Source organism: Zalophus californianus, chromosome 15 (genome assembly GCF_009762305.2).
Source record: "Zalophus californianus isolate mZalCal1 chromosome 15, mZalCal1.pri.v2, whole genome shotgun sequence".
Classification (NCBI taxonomy): Eukaryota; Metazoa; Chordata; class Mammalia; order Carnivora; family Otariidae; genus Zalophus; species Zalophus californianus.
The window spans coordinates 89,108,124-89,125,073 of NC_045609.1; the positions used below are offsets into that span (position 1 = coordinate 89,108,124).

The 16,950-nt window shown below is 55.3% G+C and overlaps 2 protein-coding genes across 3 annotated transcripts in view; one reads left to right on the forward strand and one right to left on the reverse strand.

Annotated features, from left to right (window-relative positions):
* LOC118356327 (voltage-dependent N-type calcium channel subunit alpha-1B-like) overlaps positions 1-16,950 on the forward strand; it is a 50,585-nt gene that overhangs the window by 6,455 nt on the left and 27,180 nt on the right. The window lies entirely within an intron of this gene.
* On the reverse strand, positions 6,338-8,013 carry LOC118356319 (skin secretory protein xP2-like). The gene is made up of 3 exons (XM_035724139.1): positions 7,826-8,013; positions 7,384-7,582; positions 6,338-7,122 (listed from the first exon to the last, which is right to left on the reverse strand). The coding sequence occupies exons 1-3, from the start codon at positions 7,958-7,960 to the stop codon at positions 6,338-6,340; spliced, it is 1,119 nt and encodes a 372-aa protein (XP_035580032.1). The 5' UTR covers positions 7,961-8,013.

A 16,950-nucleotide genomic window follows, 5' to 3' on the forward strand; every position in this document is an offset into this window, starting at 1 on the left:
GTCTGGGGTCCCTGGCATCCTACCGTTTTCGAATCAAAGCCCTGAGATCTTTAAAATGCCAGCCACGGTACAGCATGGGCCACAAAAACAAATGTCCCTGTGCACCCACCCCACCTAAACTATTGGCCATTTCTTGTCACTTGAGCTGAGTATAAAGGATTGGGAGTTGGGGCTTGAGGGGGGATCCTGGGCCAGACTTTGTATTTGGGGGACAAAGGCCATCAGACAATCTTGTGCTGAGCCTGAGGATGGGGTCTGTGTGGAGACCCCAGCTGCAGGCACTGCTGTCCACTGATGCCCCCTCAGGCTGTCCAAGTGCCCCTGCTGCTGGGGGAGCACCTGCCCCGTCCTCTCTGCAGAGGGCTCACTCCTGCACCAGGTGCGCCTCCTCCTGCGAGTCACTGTCAGCCTGCAGCCTGGGAGGGTGGCTACCCAGAGTTCCTCCAGCTGCTGGGGGAACACCTGCCCCCTCCTCTTTGTCTGAGAGCTCTGTCCTGTACCAGGGGCCTTCTCTCCTGCCAGTCCCTGCCAGCCTGCAGCCTGGGAGGGTGGATACCCTGACAACCTCCAGCCCTGGGGACAGAGCCAGTGCGATGTGGTCTCCCAGCAGGTCTGAGCACCAGGCCCGTACATTGCTCACTCTCCTCCTGTGGGATCACTGTGCCACATCCTCCCTCAGGCTCCCTGGGCCCAAGTCCTCCTCTGCTCAGGGACCACTCCCTGCCCAGGCTCCACATGGTGAGACTGGGAGCAGGTCATCTGGACCTTCTGGACTCTCGCTTCCGTGCCCGTGACATGGGCACAGTGCAGCCTCACAGACTGCTCAGAGGAGACCCATCGCAGGAAGAACGCAGGCCGCTGCAAGGGAGATGCCAAGTGACCCCAGAGGGAGCGCACGGGACTTGCACAGGCCCACCAAGGTGCTCTCCCCGGAGGACTTGTGGGACCCACGGCTGCTGGGCTGGCCCCCCATCATTCCCCGGGTCATGAAGAAGCTGAGATCCATGCTGTGCCCAAGCATCACCAGGACACCCAGAACTCATGAGGCGCTGTCCCCAGAGGAGCTATGGGACCCACGGTATTGGGCTGTCCCCTGAAGGACCTGTGGGACCCGCGGCTGCTGGGCTGGCCCCTGTCATGAAGAAGCTGAGATTCGGGCCATGCCCAAGAATCACCAGGACACACAGAACTCATGAGGGGCTGCCCCCAGAGGCCATGCAGGACCCGCGGCTGCTGGGCTGTCCCCTGGAGGATCTGCGGGACCCGAGGCTGCTGGGCTGGCCCCCCATCATTCCCTGGGTCACGAAGAAGCTGAGATCCATGGCTGTGCCCAAGAATCACCAGGACATCTGGAAGTCACGAGGGGCTGCCCCCGTCTCCATCAGGGGGTGCTGCCTTGAGCGGAGCTGTCAGAGCAGATTCCTACTTCTGTCCCCTTGAGGGAAACTGTGGAGCCCAGCACTGCTTGCACGGGCACGCCAACGCCCCAGGCACCCCTGTGCACAGGAGGCCTGCCTGGGGGCACACGTTCCTCTCTTTGTGGTCACTACATTTTGATCATTTCGGGGTCATTTGCAGCTGTGAACGGCTCCAGTTTTATGTCAGAGGTTTTTTCTGTGTCAATGCTGAGCAACCATCTTTAAAAAGAACGATTGAGGGAAAAGGTTTTCTCTCTGGTTCTAAACAGACATTGCCTGTTGGGGCTGGGAGCAGCCCTGTAGCAGCCATGGAGCCAGAACAGGCGCTGGCCGGGTCTTCCCTCCCAGTCCTTACACCTCACCGCAGCCATGGGGCTTCAGGGTCAGGGTGCGCCGAGTCACCTCTCAGACCCCCCAGTGCCCTCACCACCAGAGGCCTTGGCCGTGGCCACTAGCTCGACCTCCAGGAGCGTGGAGCCCTCTGGGCTATATAAGGTTCCTGCCTTGGTTTTAAATGGCTATTTCTGGGCGCCTGGGTGGCTCAGTTGGTTAAGCGGCGGCCTTCGGCTCAGGTCATGATCCTGGAGTCCCAGGATCGAGTCCCACATCGGGCTCCCTGCTCAGCAGGGAGTCTGCTTCTACCTCTGACCCTCTTCCCTCTCGTGCTCTCTGTCTCTCATTCCCTCTCTCTCAAATAAATAAATAAAATCTTTAAAAAAATAAATGGCTATTTCTATGCTGGTGTTTGTGAAATGTGGGCACTCGCTCCGTCTGGATGCGCGTCCCCTTGGGATTCCTCCGTGCCCACCAGTGGGTTTGCACTTGTGCACTTTCTCTGGACCAGCTGCCTGCACTGTGTCTTAGCAAGCACTTACTGAGCTCAGTCACCCAACAAGGGGCAGAGCGTGAGAACGAGAACTAAGATACAGGCTCCCTGCTCCTGGGCCCTCCAGGGATTTGTGACGGCCCCGACGTCCTGACTCACTTCTTTTGTATTGTGGTATAATGGACATACAGTTGATACCATGAAGCGCGTTTCAGTGGCAATAAGTATATTCCCTGTTCTGCACCGGCTACTTCCGGTCCATTGCCACAATGTTTTCATCATCCCCAACTGAACCTCTACCCACGAGACCCTAACCCCCCATTCCCTTTCCCCAGCCCCGGCACCCAGCAGCTCCTTCCACCTCTGTGATGGGAGTGCTCTCCATCCCTCACAAGTGGGGTCCTCCAGTGTCGGTCCTTTAGGGACTGGCTTATTTCACATGGCATAATGGCCTCAAGGTCTGTCCCTGTGAGCCTGAACCTGACCCCGCTTTTCCCCCAAAAGTGTGGCTCAGCCCTCTCCTGTCTGAGCCGAACCTCCTCAGTCCCCTCTGCTCCCCTCACCTTCCTCCTCAGCCTGAAGATGATCCCAGCCAGTCTGCAGCTCTGAAGACCTGTCCAGTCCGGATGCCAGGCACATACCCCGGGGGCCTCGGGCCTCACCTGTGCCCCATCTGTCCACGTCAGGTGCCTGCCCCCCTCCCCCAGCTGACCACCTGCACCTCCCACAGGTGTCCCCATCTCAGAAGAGGGAAACACCAAGTCCAGACCCTTGGAGTCCTCTGGGACTTCTTGCTTGCTACCAACTCTCCCAGCAGTGAAGTGGCTACTGGAGGACATTCAATGTCCAAAACATTTAAAGGCATACGTGAGTCTCTGCTGCCTAAGGCAATGGATAACAGTTGGGGCAAATAGAAACCAGGCAGAATCACCGGAAGAAAGGCTGAGGAATGAGGAGCTTTAGGGAAGAAGGGTCTGGAAGCTCTGACTGCCCCTACCTGACCTTCAGATGCTCCTCAGTTACTCCTGTGCCTCTGGTATCTTCCTGGAACCCTGACATGGCTGTTTTCAGACAGCTCGTCCAGCAGCACCCTCAGTTTCTGGGAGGTGTATTTGCTGGAATCCACAGTGTGTCCTGCTGCCCCACCGGGATCGCTTTTTGAAGGTGTATCGTCCGGGCCATCTGAGGAGCCAAGACTGTGGGTCTGTGACCTGGAGGGATTCTGAGCAGAACTGGTGGGATGGGAGGGCTGCAAGGCCCAGAGGCAGGTTTCCCGAAAGCCGCCTGGGGTCCCCGGCATCCTACCGTTTTTGAATCAAAGCCCTGAGATCTTTAAAATGCCAGCAATGTTACAGCATGGGCCAGAAAAGCAAATGTCCCTGTGCACCCAACCCCACCTAAACTATTGGCCATTTCTTGTCGCTTGAGCTGAGGTCAAAGGATTGGGAGTCAGGGCTTGAGGAGGGTCCTGGGCCAGACTTTGTATGTGGGGGACAAAGGCCATCCAGACAAGCTTGTGCTGAGCCTGAGGAGGGGGTCTGTGTGGAGACCCCAGCTGCAGGCACTGCTGTCCACGGATGCCCCTCAGCCTGCCCCAGTGCACCTGCTGCTGGGGGAGAGCCTATCCCCTCCTCTCTGCCTGAGGGCTCTCTCCTGCATCAGGTGCACCTCCTCTCTTGCCAGTCACTGTCAGCCTAGAGCCTCGGAGGGTGGCTACCCTGACACCCTCCAGCCCTGGGGACAGAGCTGCTGTGGGTGAGATGCGGTCTCCCAGCAGGTCTGAGCACCAGGCCCCCATAGTGCTCACTCTCCTCCTGCAGGCTCACTGTGCCACATCCTCCCTCAGTCTCCCTGGGCCCAAGTCTTCCTCTGCTCGCGGACCATCCTTGACCCATGCTCCACACGCTGGGACTGGGAGCAGGTCGTCTGGACCTTCTGGACTCTCGCTTCCATGCCCGTGACATGGGTACAGTCTGGCCTCACAGACTGCTCAGAGGAGACCCAGCACAGGAAGATGCAGGCCACTGCAAGAGAGATGCCAAGTGACCCCAGAGGGAGCACACAGTCCTTGCAAAAAGCACTGGGCTCACGGGACCCAGCATGGGATGTGGGCGTCAGGCCAGGGGGCACAGGGAGTCCTGGTGGGGGTGGCACTGGTGGGGAGGCCATGGAAGGGTCCCAGAAGAGGCAGGAGACAAGGAAGACGACAGGATAGAGCTTCCCAAGGAGGTTGATGGAAGGATCAGAGAATCGCAGAGACCCTTGGGAAAACTCAGAGGCCCTGGAGATGTTGGCTGAAACGTGTCATTTGGTCAGAAAAGTTGGGTCACAACACCCCAGTCGACACTGGATGATTTACTCTTTGTTGGTTCTAGGAATCAGTAGGTACCTGCCATTAGAACTCACATCGCATGAAGTCTAGGATATACTTACTTTTCATCACTTTTCAGGACTAGATTTTTCTAGAGGAAGTGCTAAGCATGGGTCTCTCCATTCTTTGTGCAACTGGCCGGTGTTTTCAGGAGCAGATTCCTGGTGCTCATCACCAGTGCTAGCCCTGAGGACTGCCCCCGTCACCTCCCACAGTGGACGTGACCATGTGGTTTGTGGGGTGCTCACTGATGAAGCCCCAGTGCTCAGTACACAGCAGGGACCCCAGATCCTCTGCTGAATGAGGGAGGATGGGAGAGGGAAGGAGGGGAGGGAGGGAGGGGGAGGGAGGGGAGGGTTGGAGGTGGGGAATGAATGAGGGAGAGAATGAATGAGGGAGGGAGTAAAACCACAGAAGCTGGGTCCATAAGTCAGGAGTCCTTATTTGGGGTGAAGTCTGAGGGCATCACAGCCCGGGCCCTGGATGGTGGCTCAGGGCACGTCCATCTGTCCTCCCAGTGCTGACCTTCCTTCTGCTTGGACCCTGCTGTCATCCTGGATCCTCTCCCCCTCCTCCTCAAACAATTCTCAATGTTCCCAGGGGCAGGGTGGCAGGAGGGGTGGGTCTCAGGAGGGGCTTCCCGGATCCTGTGCCCCGGATGACACCGGGACAGTAGCTGCAGGGCATTCTGTCATGAGAACTGGGACCGTGGATCCCATCCATCTCCTTGGGCATTAGTGCTGTTCCATTCCCTGCTCTCTCCAGCACCGCTGTGATGAACAATCCTGACAATACGTGTGTGAAAAACCGAGGCAGAGTTTCCGGGGCTGAGTCCGAGGCTGAGGATGGGTGCACCTGTGGCCTGGGATGGGTGCTGCTCACTGTTCTCCCAGACAGGGGTGCCTGTCACCCTTCTCTCCAGGGGACCTCTACTTCCTCACGTTCTCCCCAGGGCTGCTGGTCCCCAGACCAGACACCTGCCGGTCTGAGGGTGACCAGCGCTGCCTCCATAGGGTTTCCTTTGCCGGAGCCCTTCCCCAGGAGCTCCCGCATCTCTGACCCATATTCCCTGCGTGCCTATCCTTCCGCCTTGGACTTGCATGTGTTTGGTCTCCGTCCCTGTGGAACCCAGTGACTTGGAGCGTGGTTTGGACCAGAGTCAGGTGAAACCTTCTCTTGGCCTTGGGTTCTGAGCAATGCTTTTGCCCTTTGTGGTGTGTCTTCCAGCTTTCTGCATTTCCCTGGTTTCTGTGTGGGTCTCAGGAGGAACCAGCCCTGTCCTGTCTGGGTTCAGGCTGTGGTGTCCCAGCAGGACCAGGGGTCTCGGCCCCGAGATTGTGCCCATAATTCCTAAAGTGGCCTTTATGATTCCATCTGATGTGTCATCCGTCGGGGATTTCAATATCAAATAAGGGAAATTTTATGACAAAGAAACACAGAAGAAAACGAGTCCCCTTTGAAAATAGGGGGGCAGACACAAAGGCCCCTATTGTGTGATTCCACTTACAGAAACATCAGGAATAGGTAAAGGAACAGAGAGAGAAAGCAGCTTAGGGGTCACCAGGGTCTGGGCTGCAGGAGAAATGGGCAGGGAGGGCTTCTGGTTCGGGGACTCCTTTGGGGAATGAGATATTCTGCGGCAATGTTCTGGGGTGCGGTGGCACAGCGTTGGGCATGTACTTAATGCTCAAGACGTGTTCAATTGAAAACAAGTAATTTTATTTAAAACAAATAATACACAGTATATAGGACATGGAAGGATAAAATAACAGTTAATATGTACCAGAGAGAAAGAACACAGGGGGAGGGCATGAAACAATCGGGCGGGGTCTCGGGTTCCGGGGATGGAACTAAGGGTGATTGTACAAGGAGCTCTCCCTGCAGGGCTGTGGGCTCTGGATGTGGCTGTGGGAGCCCTGCAGGAGCAGGAGTAGGGGCAGGGCTCAGGATAGGGGCAGGGACAGGGGCAGGGGCAAGGGGAGGGACAGGGTCAGCAGTAGTGGCAGGTGCAGGATCCAGGGCAGGAGCAGGGACAGGATCTGGGTCAGGGGGAGGAACAGGACCACTGGCAGGGGCAGGGGAAGGGGCAGCGGCTCTGGCAGGAGTACAGACAGGGGCAGGAGCAAGGGTAGGATCTGGGTCAGGGACAGTGGCTCTGGCAGGGGCAGGAGCAGGAACAGGGGCAGGGGCAGGAACAAGAGCACAGGCAGGGGCAGGGGCTGGGGTAGGGGCAGAGGCAGGGGTAAGGGAAGGGGCAGGAGCCAGGTCAGGATCTAGGTCCGAGGCAGGGGCAGGGGCTGGGGTGGGGGAAGGGGGAGTGGCAGGAACTGTAGCAGGGGCAGGGGCAGGGGCTGGGGCAGGAGCAGGTGCCAGTTCTTCCTGGACAGCGCCAGGCTCTCCGTGGGCAGGTGCCGGGTCACCTGCCGGCTCCTGGTCTCCTCCTGAAGTCACTGCAGGCACCAGCCCTCCCTCCAGATCGGGCTCTAGCTCCTCAGGTGGTGGAGCAGCTGTGAGAGGAGAAAAGCTCACCCCTGTGCGTACTCTCCATGGGCCTTTGCAGAGACAGAGCCCAGCCCAGGGCCTCCCAGAGAAGCCACAGCCGGGAAGGAACCTTCACGGGGATGTCTCCCCAACTGCAGTCCACCCGCTGTGTGCTCTGTGCCCAGTCCTTGCTCGTGGCCCCACACCAGCCTCTGGGGGCTCCTCCCTTGTGGGGCCGCACCGACCCGTCCCCACACACCACAAACACCCAGCCCCACCCTTCTCACCCTCGGCCTCGGCCTCCATGGGCTCCGGCTCCTGGACCACTGTCCAGTGGACGACCACCTGGGACGGTGGTCCGCGTGGTGTCGGAGGTCTTGCCTCGCAACCCCCAGCACCTGTTTCTTGGGATGCCTTTGGGGTCACCCCCTCTGTCAGGGAGGAGGGCACGTCCGCCAGCTGCCTCTCCGTGTCCTCCGTGGCCTTCTGCAAAGACAGGGACCGGTAGCCGGCCCCAAGGCATCACAGCCCTGCCCGCCATCCGCACTGTCCTCCTGCCCAGTCCCCACCCCCATGACCCCTCTTTACACATACACTCACATACACATGCACACACATGTGCACACTCACACACACACACACACACACACACAGGGAGGGCACCTGGGGCTACACAGGTCATCAGAGCAAGTGGGGCTGGGTGGCCGGCTCTGGGCCTCGTGCTGTCACCTTTCTGTCCTTCCGACCAAATGGCCAGAGGCGGTGGGGAGTCCTGACATGAAATCCCCAGCGGGGGACAGCGTCCTCAAGGCGCGCCTTCTTCCACCTGCAGCCTCGGGACCTTGGCAGGCAACACGTGAACATTTTGCCATTAAGATCTCCAATGAAATGAGCTGGGCAGGGGGCTGTCTGTGGAATGTGGGTGCCTGGTTACCGGGGTTCCAAATTCTGTTGGGCTCTGTTGTCAGGGAAGTGAGGTCACCACTGCCTGGGGTCCCCTTACCCAACTTCCTCCTCACACAAGAGCCCCCCGAGGGGCCCCCTCCCCCGCTGCGGAATGCTCACCCTCCCCCCATGCCGCATCCACACAGTGACACCCTCACAGCCCACCCACAGCCCCGGGAGGCCTGGGTGCAGCCGGTGTCCCTGCTGTGAGGACACAGAGCTGGGTTCAGACCAGACTCCTGCGCATGCCCAGGGCTATGACCCTGGACAGACCCCGTGCCTCTCAGGGCCTCCCCAGGCTCCCCATCTGCACATCGGGGTATTCTGGCTTCTAGTTCTAGGGACGCCATCAGGGGTAGGACCTTACACGTGTTCCATACCTGCTATCACAGGAGGCTGGTGCATACTTGGCAATGCAAGGATGAGCCAAGGAGCTGGGCTTGGCATGGAACACAGCTCAGAGGGGCTTGGGTCTGCTCTGGGGTCCAGGCAAAGCCACCCCCCTCCTGCCTGTGTCCCAGCCCCCGTGGGAAGGTAGGAATGAACTGATTCTGACCTTGTCCTCTCACAACACAGACTTCCAGGGGCTCCCATTAGGGTTAGGCTCAGGTCCCAGGGCCTCGTCTGTGCCCGTGTGCTGGGCAGTCCCCACAGTGGCCCCTAATACCCCTGAGTCCTGGTCACACATCCCTGTGGAATCCCCTCCCCTCCAGGGTGGATGGCCTGTGACGGAGCTCTCAGGAATGGAATGGCACAAAATGCCGGGATGTCATTTCCAAGCTGGTGGAGGAAAGTCTATGACTTCTCCTGGTTCCCTCTGTCCTGTGTTCATTCTCTGTCTCCTTCTCTGTCTCTGTGTCTGTGTCTCTCCCAGGAGCAGGATCTGTGGGTTCCATGGGCGATGTGAGAAACCTCAGAAGCCTCCCTTGTCCCCGTTTCCCTCTCCGGTCCCGGTGCTCCAGTCCTTCCTAAGGCCTCCTCACCCTGACCAGAGCAGTGATTCTGGATCCTCTTCCACATGGGGACCCTGAGGCTGCAACAAGGAGGGCCCTGACCTTGGTCTCCAGACTGGTGGCCCTGTGCTCTGCCCCGTTCTGCGTAGCCAGGTCCTCAGCCTCCCAAGCCCCGAGTCTGTCCTCTGCTGAGAAGGACCTCGAGGGGGTAGAAAACATTTTCCCCAGACTGGGATCACAGGGGTCGGGGATGGAGATCCAAGGCCAACAGGCTCTTCTACAAGCCCGTGGGACCCTTGGGACACTGCATCTCTGCAGCCCAAGTGACAGCAGAGGAAGCTGAGGCCTTTTGTGCTATAGCCCTCTGGACTTGGGGGTGGGTATCTCTTCCTACTCCCAAGTGCCCAGGGTGGTGGTGGTCACCGGAACCCAGACCCTGTCTTTTCCCAGTGCCCTGGCAACCCCCTGGGCCCCTTGGGGACCCCTGACCATCAGCCTGGCCTGTCTCCCCTCCCCATGCTCTGGATCCGGGTCCTTGCCAGGAGTCCTGATGCCCTGCCCCATGGCCCAGCTGTCTCCAACCTCTTTCTTCTTTCCCCCTTGTCCCCCACCTCGCTCCCAGGGTGTCCTCCCCTTCTGACCCCCAGCTGGGCAGTCAGAGTGGTGCGTGTGGGTGGGTTTGCAGGTGCACATGCCTCTACATGCCTGGGGATGCCAAGGTCATGTCCCCACATGGGACATGGTGGGTAGCTCTCCCCGAGGATCTGAGGGGCTCTCACCCCCAAAGCGACCCTCATGGGAGGGTTGGGGCTGGCCCAGGACTGGAGAGCAGCCCTGCTCCTTGGGCTCTGCACCCCTCAGTTGTCCTGGGCCAGTGCCTGCCTCTCTTGACCCAGGTTCCCAACTGTCCCTGAGGGTTGGACATGGAAACGCTTGAACGTGGCCGCTCCTCCAGGGGTAGGTGGGGGACAGGTGCACCAGGCACCCAGGCCTCCCCACCGAGAGGGCCAGCCAGGTGTGTCATGGCCAGGTGTGCAAAGGAGACCTGCACGCAGCACCTGTACGGTGAACCAGCCCTGCAGCGGATGTACATGAGCCCCATGGCTCTGCACCTGACCGGTCCCCCACATCCCCTCACCACAGCCAACTGCTCTGTGGCCCCAAAGTCCACTGGGCCCCGCAATCACACCCACCCTGGGCGGCAGGCCTTAGGGTGCAAGGCCAGGTGGGTAGGACATCTGGGGACGCACAGGTCATTGAATACCCCTCCCACCCAGCTGGCCTGGAATGCAGACTCCCTCTCAGGGTCCAGCTAAGTGCAGGGCTGGGCCAGAGGACCTGGAGGCATCAGTGGAGGCCGACTCAGGACAGGGAGAAGATCAGTCTGCCCCTTCCCCTTCTCCTCTCCTCCTTCTGCCTTGTCTTCCTGGCAGGATCCGGGACAGAGGTCCAGCCTGTCCCTGGCTGCAGCCCCGGCTGGAGTCAGAGGGGCGGGAAGGAGGCCGGGGTGGAGGGGCCCACCAGCAGGATGCCCGAGTGGGAAGGGGGTCGTTACTGTAATGAGGGACCCCATGGGCATTCAGGGATTTCAGCCCTTTTTAGACATGAGCAGTGGCCCCAGGACTCGGCCCCTGCCCCATCCTTCACTCTCCACAAGGCCCTGCATCCTCCCCAGCCCAGTCCTGGTCCACAGCCAGTCCTCCCTCCGGCCCCAGGGGCTCCACGGGCTGTGAAATCATTACAAGCTGGAACCGAGCCATCCCTATGGGGCCTGGTTCCGGGTCCTGCAGCCCCACAGTGAGGAGAGGTGAGGCCAGGCAGGTGCGGGGAGAGGGCAGAGTGGACTCTCCCTGGGGGCCATGGCTCCCTGGTCAGTGCAGACCCTGTTGTGTGCTGGCCCCTAGGGCACCCAGATTCCAGCTCCCAGGCAGGCTCCGGGAGGGAGACCAGAGTGTGGCTCCTGCTAGCTCAGACGTGTCACTTTGTCCTGTAGCTACAGCCTGTCGCACCAGCTGGACTCCCCCTCCTAGTCGGCCAGCTCACCTTCACGGTCAAGAACAGGCCATCATGAAGGTCAGGGGCCAGTGCGTGGCTTGTCAGGCAGGGGAGGGCTCGCTTTCAACTCAGGGAGTCTCTGGCTGGTCTAGCAGGGGTTCTGGAGGGCTGGCTTTCCAGCTTCTCTGCTGACCAGCTCTGGGACTGGAGCCATTTACCTCCCCTCTCTGGGCCTCGCTCTCCTCCTCTGTGCAATGGGGTGATGCTCAATGATCCCTCCCATGGCAGGAACATGGGGAGTGCTGGTGATCGACGTAAGCTGGGCACAGAGCCTGGATTGCAGAGTGCAGAGGGGGATGGCGAGCGGTGTGGGCAGTGAGCACTCCTTCCCCCAAAAGCAATTCAGCTTTTCCATGCAGCCACCAGGCCCCTGGCTGGGAGCCCAGGAGCAGTGGCCGACCACACTCCTGACACCAGGCCCCTGCGTGTGGCTCTTCCTCAGCACTGGGAACACGGTGGGGACCCTGGCACACGGGGCCAGCTCCTCTCTCTGAGGGAAGGAGAACAAAGACTTTCCTTGGGGTCCCACAAGGCCCCGTAGGCCTAAGAGGGGAGGAGGCTGCCCCCAAACAGTACATTGAAATTCTGCTTCTGTTAGAACCTGAGCGTTGGAGTTTGGTTCTTTCACTTGCTGGGCTGACGAGACACACTTGCTCTCCATGACTCCTCCTCAGATGAAGAGCTCTTGCAGGTCCCGGGAGTCCTGGACCTGGGGAGGGGAGAGGGGCCAGTCCCCTCCCTGGCTCCTGCAGGAGACCTGTCCTCCCAAAGACAGGATGGTTTCGGGTCGTGATCCTGGGCCAGGGTTGGAGACAGCTCCTCACTGCTCCTGACTCTGGGGCTGAGGGGGCCTTTCTCAGGCATAGCAACGCCCACGGAAGGCTGGGGCTTCAGAAAGAACACATTTCTGGACTGGTCCCGCCCCAGGACGGTGGCTGCCTTCCCCAGCTCCGGAGGAAGAGGGATATTCTCTGCTTCTTTGGCGGTGGTCCTCTGACCCATGAGCAAGCCCTGAAAAGTCTCTAGTCCTCCTCTGGAAGTGCACCAGCCCTGAGTGGGCCAGTCACTGTCCACACACGAAGACGGACAACGTTTTGAGGAAGTGTGGGAGGTGATCCTGTGCAAATGGCCTGCAGGTCGGTGGGGCTGGGTGCTTCAGTGCCCTCCAGTGGACCCCCTTTCCCTGGATAGGCATCCTCCTGGAGTCTGGTCTCTGCCCTTGGAGGTCCCTTCCTGCTGGTTTCAGAACCAAGGGAGAGACTGTGGTGTGGCTTGGAAGGCTCCACCCCAGCCTCCTCCCTTTTGCACACATCACTGCTCCCCAAGAAGCAGGGGCTGTTGCTCCCGCATGCCCCGCACAAGGCTGGTTTAAGGCACTCTTTCCCTCCAAGTCCCAGCCGCTCTGGCTCCGTCACATACATCATGGCCACAGCTGCCTGGCTGGGCGAGGAGTCCAGGAGAGCTCTCCTTTCCCGGGATCAGGGTTCACACTCCTGGCCAGAGAAAGAAGTCCCATCTGTCCTCTGCTACAGAAGGTGAATTCCTGGGCCGGGTTGCCCTCAGGTACCTGAGGACATTGGGGTCCCCTGCAGGTCCCCTGGAAAGAAGGGTGTTGGGCACCCCAGGCCTGGAAAACAGTGAGCAGCACCCATCCCAGGCCACGGGTGCAGCCATCACCTGGCAGTGCTTGGCCTCAGACTCTCCCCCGGAAACTCTGGCTGGTTTTTCACAGATGTGTTTTCAGGAGTGTTCAGCACAGCGGTGGTGGAGAGAGCAGGCAATGCACCAGTACTAATGCCCAAGGAGATGGATGGTGGCTCAGTCCGTTAAGCCGCCGACTCTTGATTTTGGCTCAGGATGTGATCTCATGGTGTGGGATCGAGCCCCACGTAGGGTCTGTGTTCAGGGCAGCGCGGGCTCACGATTCTCTCTTCCACCTCCTGTGTCTACTACCACTCTCGTGCCACGCTCTTTCTCTAAAATAAATTAATAAAATCTTTATAAAAATGGAATCATACAGAATGTACTTTTAAAAAATGGTAAAAATCTATCATAAGATCTCACTGATATGAGGAATTCTTAATCTCAGGAAACCAACTGAGGGTTCCTGGAGTGGGGATGGGTTGGGAGGGATGGGGTGGCTGCGTGATAGACATTGGGGAGGGTATGTGCTATGGTGAGCGCTGTGAATCGTGTAAGACTGTTGAATCACAGACCTGTACCTCTGAAACAAATAATACATTATATGTTAAGAAAAAAGAAGAAGATAGTAGGAAGGGAAACATGATGCAATATATGGTGATTAACACAACATAATAAAAAAAGGAAAAAATTGTAAAAATCATAACATTGATTTTGCCATTTCAAACATTTTCAGTATAAAGTCCGGTAGTGTGAAGTCTATTTACACTGCTGTGATACATATCTTGAGAACATTTCATTTGCAAGTCTGAAATTCTGTACTCATTATTATTTGTTTTTCATGTAGAAAGCATATTTATTTATTTACTTATTTAATTAGGTTCAGTTAGCCAACATATAGTACATCTTTGGTTTTTGATGTAGTGTTCAATGACTCATTATTTGCATATAACCCAGTGCTCATCACAACATGTGCTCTCCTTAATACCCATCACCCCCAGATACCCCATCTCCCCACCTCCCTCCTTTCTGTAACTCTCAGTTAGGTTCCCGGAGTCCAGAGTCTCTCGTGATTTGTCTCCCTCTCTGATTTCTTCCCATTCAGTTTTCCTTCCCTTCCGCTGTGGTCCTCCACACTATTCCTTATGTTCCATATATGAGTGAAACCATATGATAGCTGTCTTTCTCTGCTTGACTTATTTCACTTAGCATAATCCCCTCCAGTTCAATCACGTCAGTGCAAATTGTAGGTATGTATCCTTTCTGATGGCTGAGTAATCTTCCCTTGTATATATGGACCACATCTTTATCCATTCATCTGTTGAAGGGCATTTCGGCTCCTTCCACAGTTTGGCTATTGCAGACATTGCTGCTATGAACATTGGGGTTCAGGTGCCCCTTCTTTTCACTACGTCTGTATCTTTGGGGAAATACCCAGTAGTGCCATTGTTAGTTAGTAGGGTAGTTCTATTTTTAACATTTTGAGGAACCTCCATACTGTTTTCCAGAGTGACTGTACCTGCTTGCATTCCCACCAACAGTGTAAGGAGGGTTCCTCTTTCTCCACATCCTCACAACATCTGTCGTTTCCTGACTTGTTAATTTTAGCCATTCTGACTGGTGTGAGGTGGTATCTCATTGTGGTTTTGATTTGAATTTCCATGATGGCTAGTGATGGTAAACGTTAGTCGTTTTTATGTCTTTTTTGGAGAAATGTCTGTTCATGTCTTCTGCCCGTTTCTTATTGGATTATTATTATTTTGTTGTTGTTGTTGTTGGGGTGTTGAGTTTGAGTTCTTGATAGATCTCGGATACCAGCCCTTCAACTGTAATGTCATTTGCAAATATCTTCTCCCATTCCATGGGTCGCCTCTTAGTTTTGTTGACTGTTTCGTTTGCTGTGCTGAGGCTTTTTATCTTGATGACGTCCCAAAAGTTCATTTTTGCTTCTGTTTCCCTTGCCTTTATAGACATGTCTTGAAAGAAGTTGCTGTGGCCGATGTCGAGGAGGTTACTGCCTCTGTTCTCCTCTAGGAGTCTGATGGACTCCTGTCTCACTTTGAGGTCTTTCATCCATTTTGAGTTTATCTTTGTGAATGATGTAAGAGAATGGTCGAGTTTCAATCTTCTGCATGTGGCTGTCCACTTTTCCCAGCACCATTTATTGGAGAGACTGTCTTTTTTCCATTGGACATTCATTCCTGATCTGTCAAAGATTGGTTGACCATAGAGTTGAGGGTCCATTTCTGGGGTCTCTATTCTGTTCCATTGATCTATGTGTTTTTGTGCCAATACCATCCTGTCACAGATTTGTAATATAGATTGAAGTCAGGCATTGTGATGCCCCAAGTTTGGTTTTCTTTTGCAACATTTTCCTGGCTATGTATCCTTGGCTGCATGTTCTCATTTAGTACCATGTACTTGTCTTTCCAGCCCTTTCTGGCTTGCCAGTTCCCTGGTGTTATTCTGACATTATTCTGATGTTCCTCCCTCCGTACGTAAGAAATCTCTTCCCCCTGGCTGCTTTCTGTATTGCTTCCTTGGTTCTAAGATTTGCAAGTTTTCCATTTTTAATTCTAATAGTGTATTTATAGACTACTTTGGATTTTCTATGTACACCATCATCTTATCTGTGAATAGTCACAATTATCTCCTCAATGGGTATTCTTTTTGTTTCTCTTGGCTTATAACACTTGGGAGATTCTCCAAAGTAATGTTGACTAGAGTAGCATTGTTTGAAGATTTTAGTATACCTTTCGCAATATCCGATAGAAAAACAGACAAAACATTGGTAAGAAATGTGACCTATTTGACATATATGGAACATTACATAGTAAGTGCAGAATACATTATTTTCAAGTGGTCCTAGAATATTTACCCAAATAGCCGATACGTTGGGCCGTGAATCAAGTCTACACATTTTAAAAGCCTGAAATTAACTAGATTATATTCTTCGACCACAGGGGAATTGAGCCATAGTCATAATGAAAAGAAAACCAGGAAGTCCCTCAATGTTTAAAACTTAAATGTAACTTTGCTACATATCCTAAGGGTCAGAGAGGGAATCACAATGGAAATTCTCGATCTTTCCTACATCAGAGCTCACAGACAACGGCATTCTATCCATGAAGAGCACTATAAATAAGGTAGACAGGAGTTGAGGCTTAAGTCCGAGTTCTGCCTGCCTCAGCCACACCTGGCAGCCTTGGTATGTGGTCGCCCCCGGCTGCCCTTTCTGGCGGCCCTGAGCTAAGGGGGACAACATGGCCATGTGGAAATGGGAAGCTCCACACTCCTAGTGATGATGGTGTCTCCCACCCAAGCTGCCCTTTCTGGTGGCCCTGAGCTAAGGGGGACAACATGGCCATGTGGAAATGGGAAGCTCCACACTCCTAGTGACGATGGTGCTATTGTATTGTCCTCACCAGTCCAACAACATGATTTCTGAGTGAAAGATGACACAATAGCAGCTTCTTGACCTTCCTTAAGGTTTGAAAATCATCTTGTGAGTCATCTATTAGAAATAGGGTTTCAACACGTGTTCATTTATCTGGAAAAGAAATAGATCCAAATAGTAATTATGGCTTCCTGAGCACCTGCCGTTGAGCGCCATCACACTGGCTCTTTGTGGAATTCTCCCTCTTGAACTTCTAAACTATGAGGTAGGTATTATTAGTCACATTTTCTAGATGGTAAGTCAGGGGCTCAGAAACGATACGAGTCACAGAGGATTTGAGTGTCAGAGACCTAAGTGGGATCTCCAAACTGACTCCAAATCCTTTGTTATTCCATACACGGTACTATTTCCCTCTTTTTTTTTTTTAAGGTTTTATTTATTTATTTGAGAGAGAGAGAGAACGACAGAGCGCAAGAGCGGGAGGGTCAGAGGGAGAAGCAGACCCCCCGCCGAGCAGGGAGCCTGATGTGGGACTCGATCCTGGGACTCTAGGATCATGACCTGAGCCGAGGGCAGTCGCTTAACCAACTGAGCCACCCAGGCGCCCTGCTATTTCCCTCTTATCTCTGGTCTTCTCTATCTGGAAACATATCAAGGATCAGGAATTTTATGTTGTGTGGCCAACTGGAATGAATTCAGTTGGCCTTTTAACCTCTGCCCATCGTAATTGAAGGATCTTTGAGTGAGATACTCCACGATCTCTAGGAATAGAGACATTATAATATTTTTCTAATATTACAGTTACTGAAAGAACTATCTTTTTTTAGTTGATTCAGGCTCTGGTATGATCAGAGTGTACCGTA

Excerpts from the sequence above, each read along its gene's own strand:
- LOC118356319 (XM_035724139.1), bottom strand. The coding sequence starts at position 7,960 with ATGTTCACGTGTTGCCTGCCAAGGTCCCGAGGCTGCAGGTGGAAGAAG. Across the intron at positions 7,583-7,825 it reads TTGGTCGGAAGGACAGAAAG|AAGGCCACGGAGGACACGGA; the intron begins GTGACAGCACGA and ends CTGTCTTTGCAG. Across the intron at positions 7,123-7,383 it reads CATGGAGGCCGAGGCCGAGG|CTGCTCCACCACCTGAGGAG; the intron begins GTGAGAAGGGTG and ends CTCCTCTCACAG.